The 948-nt window shown below is 35.2% G+C and overlaps 1 protein-coding gene across 1 annotated transcript in view; it reads left to right on the forward strand.

The window, feature by feature from the left end:
• Positions 1-942, forward strand: part of LOC102205879 (plasminogen activator inhibitor 1-like) — a 3908-nt gene extending 2966 nt beyond the window's left edge. The window contains exons 5-7 of the mRNA XM_005752751.2: positions 218-304; positions 645-728; positions 814-942. Coding sequence (XP_005752808.1) covers positions 218-304; positions 645-728; positions 814-857 — 215 coding nt within the window. The 3' untranslated portion in view covers positions 858-942. The remainder of the gene's footprint in view (positions 1-217; positions 305-644; positions 729-813) is intronic.
• Positions 943-948: the final 6 nt, after the last annotated feature.

Genomic DNA, 948 nt, shown 5'->3' on the forward strand with positions numbered 1-948 from the left:
TCTTTTCATTACAACCACCTTAAAAGCCTGTGTGTCAAGACTGTCCATATTTAAAATCGAAGCATTTTAAGCCTTAATGATAGATTATAAATAAGCAGATGAAAAAATTTAAGGTTTAAAAAAAACTACATAATGAAAAAAACAAACATATTTTATGTAATTGTTTTTTTCTTTATTTACTCATTTGTTTTTGTTTTTTTTGTGTTTTTTCCTCTAGTGGATCAAAGGCTGTGTGTGTCGAAGGTCCTGCAAAAACTGAAAATTGAGGTGAATGAAGAGGGAACCAAAGGAGCAGCATCAACAGGTACCCTCATTTCTCAAGTCTATATATATTTATTTGTGGCACAGGTGATATAATTGATTTTTTATGGTTTTATGGAAGTATGGAACATAATATGATGTAACCTAAAAGGGGACGTTGAAAATAGACAACAGAAGAAGAGTTCTTAATGTCGTTTATAGATATTGATTCATAGACACAGAGAAAATATTTTAATCATTTTTTGTGATTAATCAAATTGTAACAAATACTTTTCAACAAAAAATGTATCAGGAGAACTACTTGAAGATAATGTGAGGGGTCCAAATGAGGTCCCCACATAAACCCAGCACTGACCCCCCTTTCTTTTTCATTGTTCTGTTAGCTGCTGTCCTGTTTTCTCGTATGGCCGTAGAGGAGATCATTCTAGACCGACCGTTCCTTTTCCTTATCCAGCACAAACTCACAGGTAACCTTTCACTAGAATACAATTTTACAATACCAGACTGCTAATTGGTAGAGTGGCTCCCTAATGTTCTCCCCTTTATGTTTAGGTGCTGTTCTTTTCATGGGTCAGTTCAACCAGCCTCAGCAGTAACCCGCTCTGAAAACCTTTCATTCCCCTGCGTGAGGCTACTAAAATTCCACATGACCATCCAATGGATGACATATCTGACATATACTACTTA

This window comes from Pundamilia nyererei, unplaced genomic scaffold (genome assembly GCF_000239375.1).
Source record: "Pundamilia nyererei isolate P.nyererei 1_Seehausen unplaced genomic scaffold, PunNye1.0 scaffold00377, whole genome shotgun sequence".
Classification (NCBI taxonomy): Eukaryota; Metazoa; Chordata; class Actinopteri; order Cichliformes; family Cichlidae; genus Pundamilia; species Pundamilia nyererei.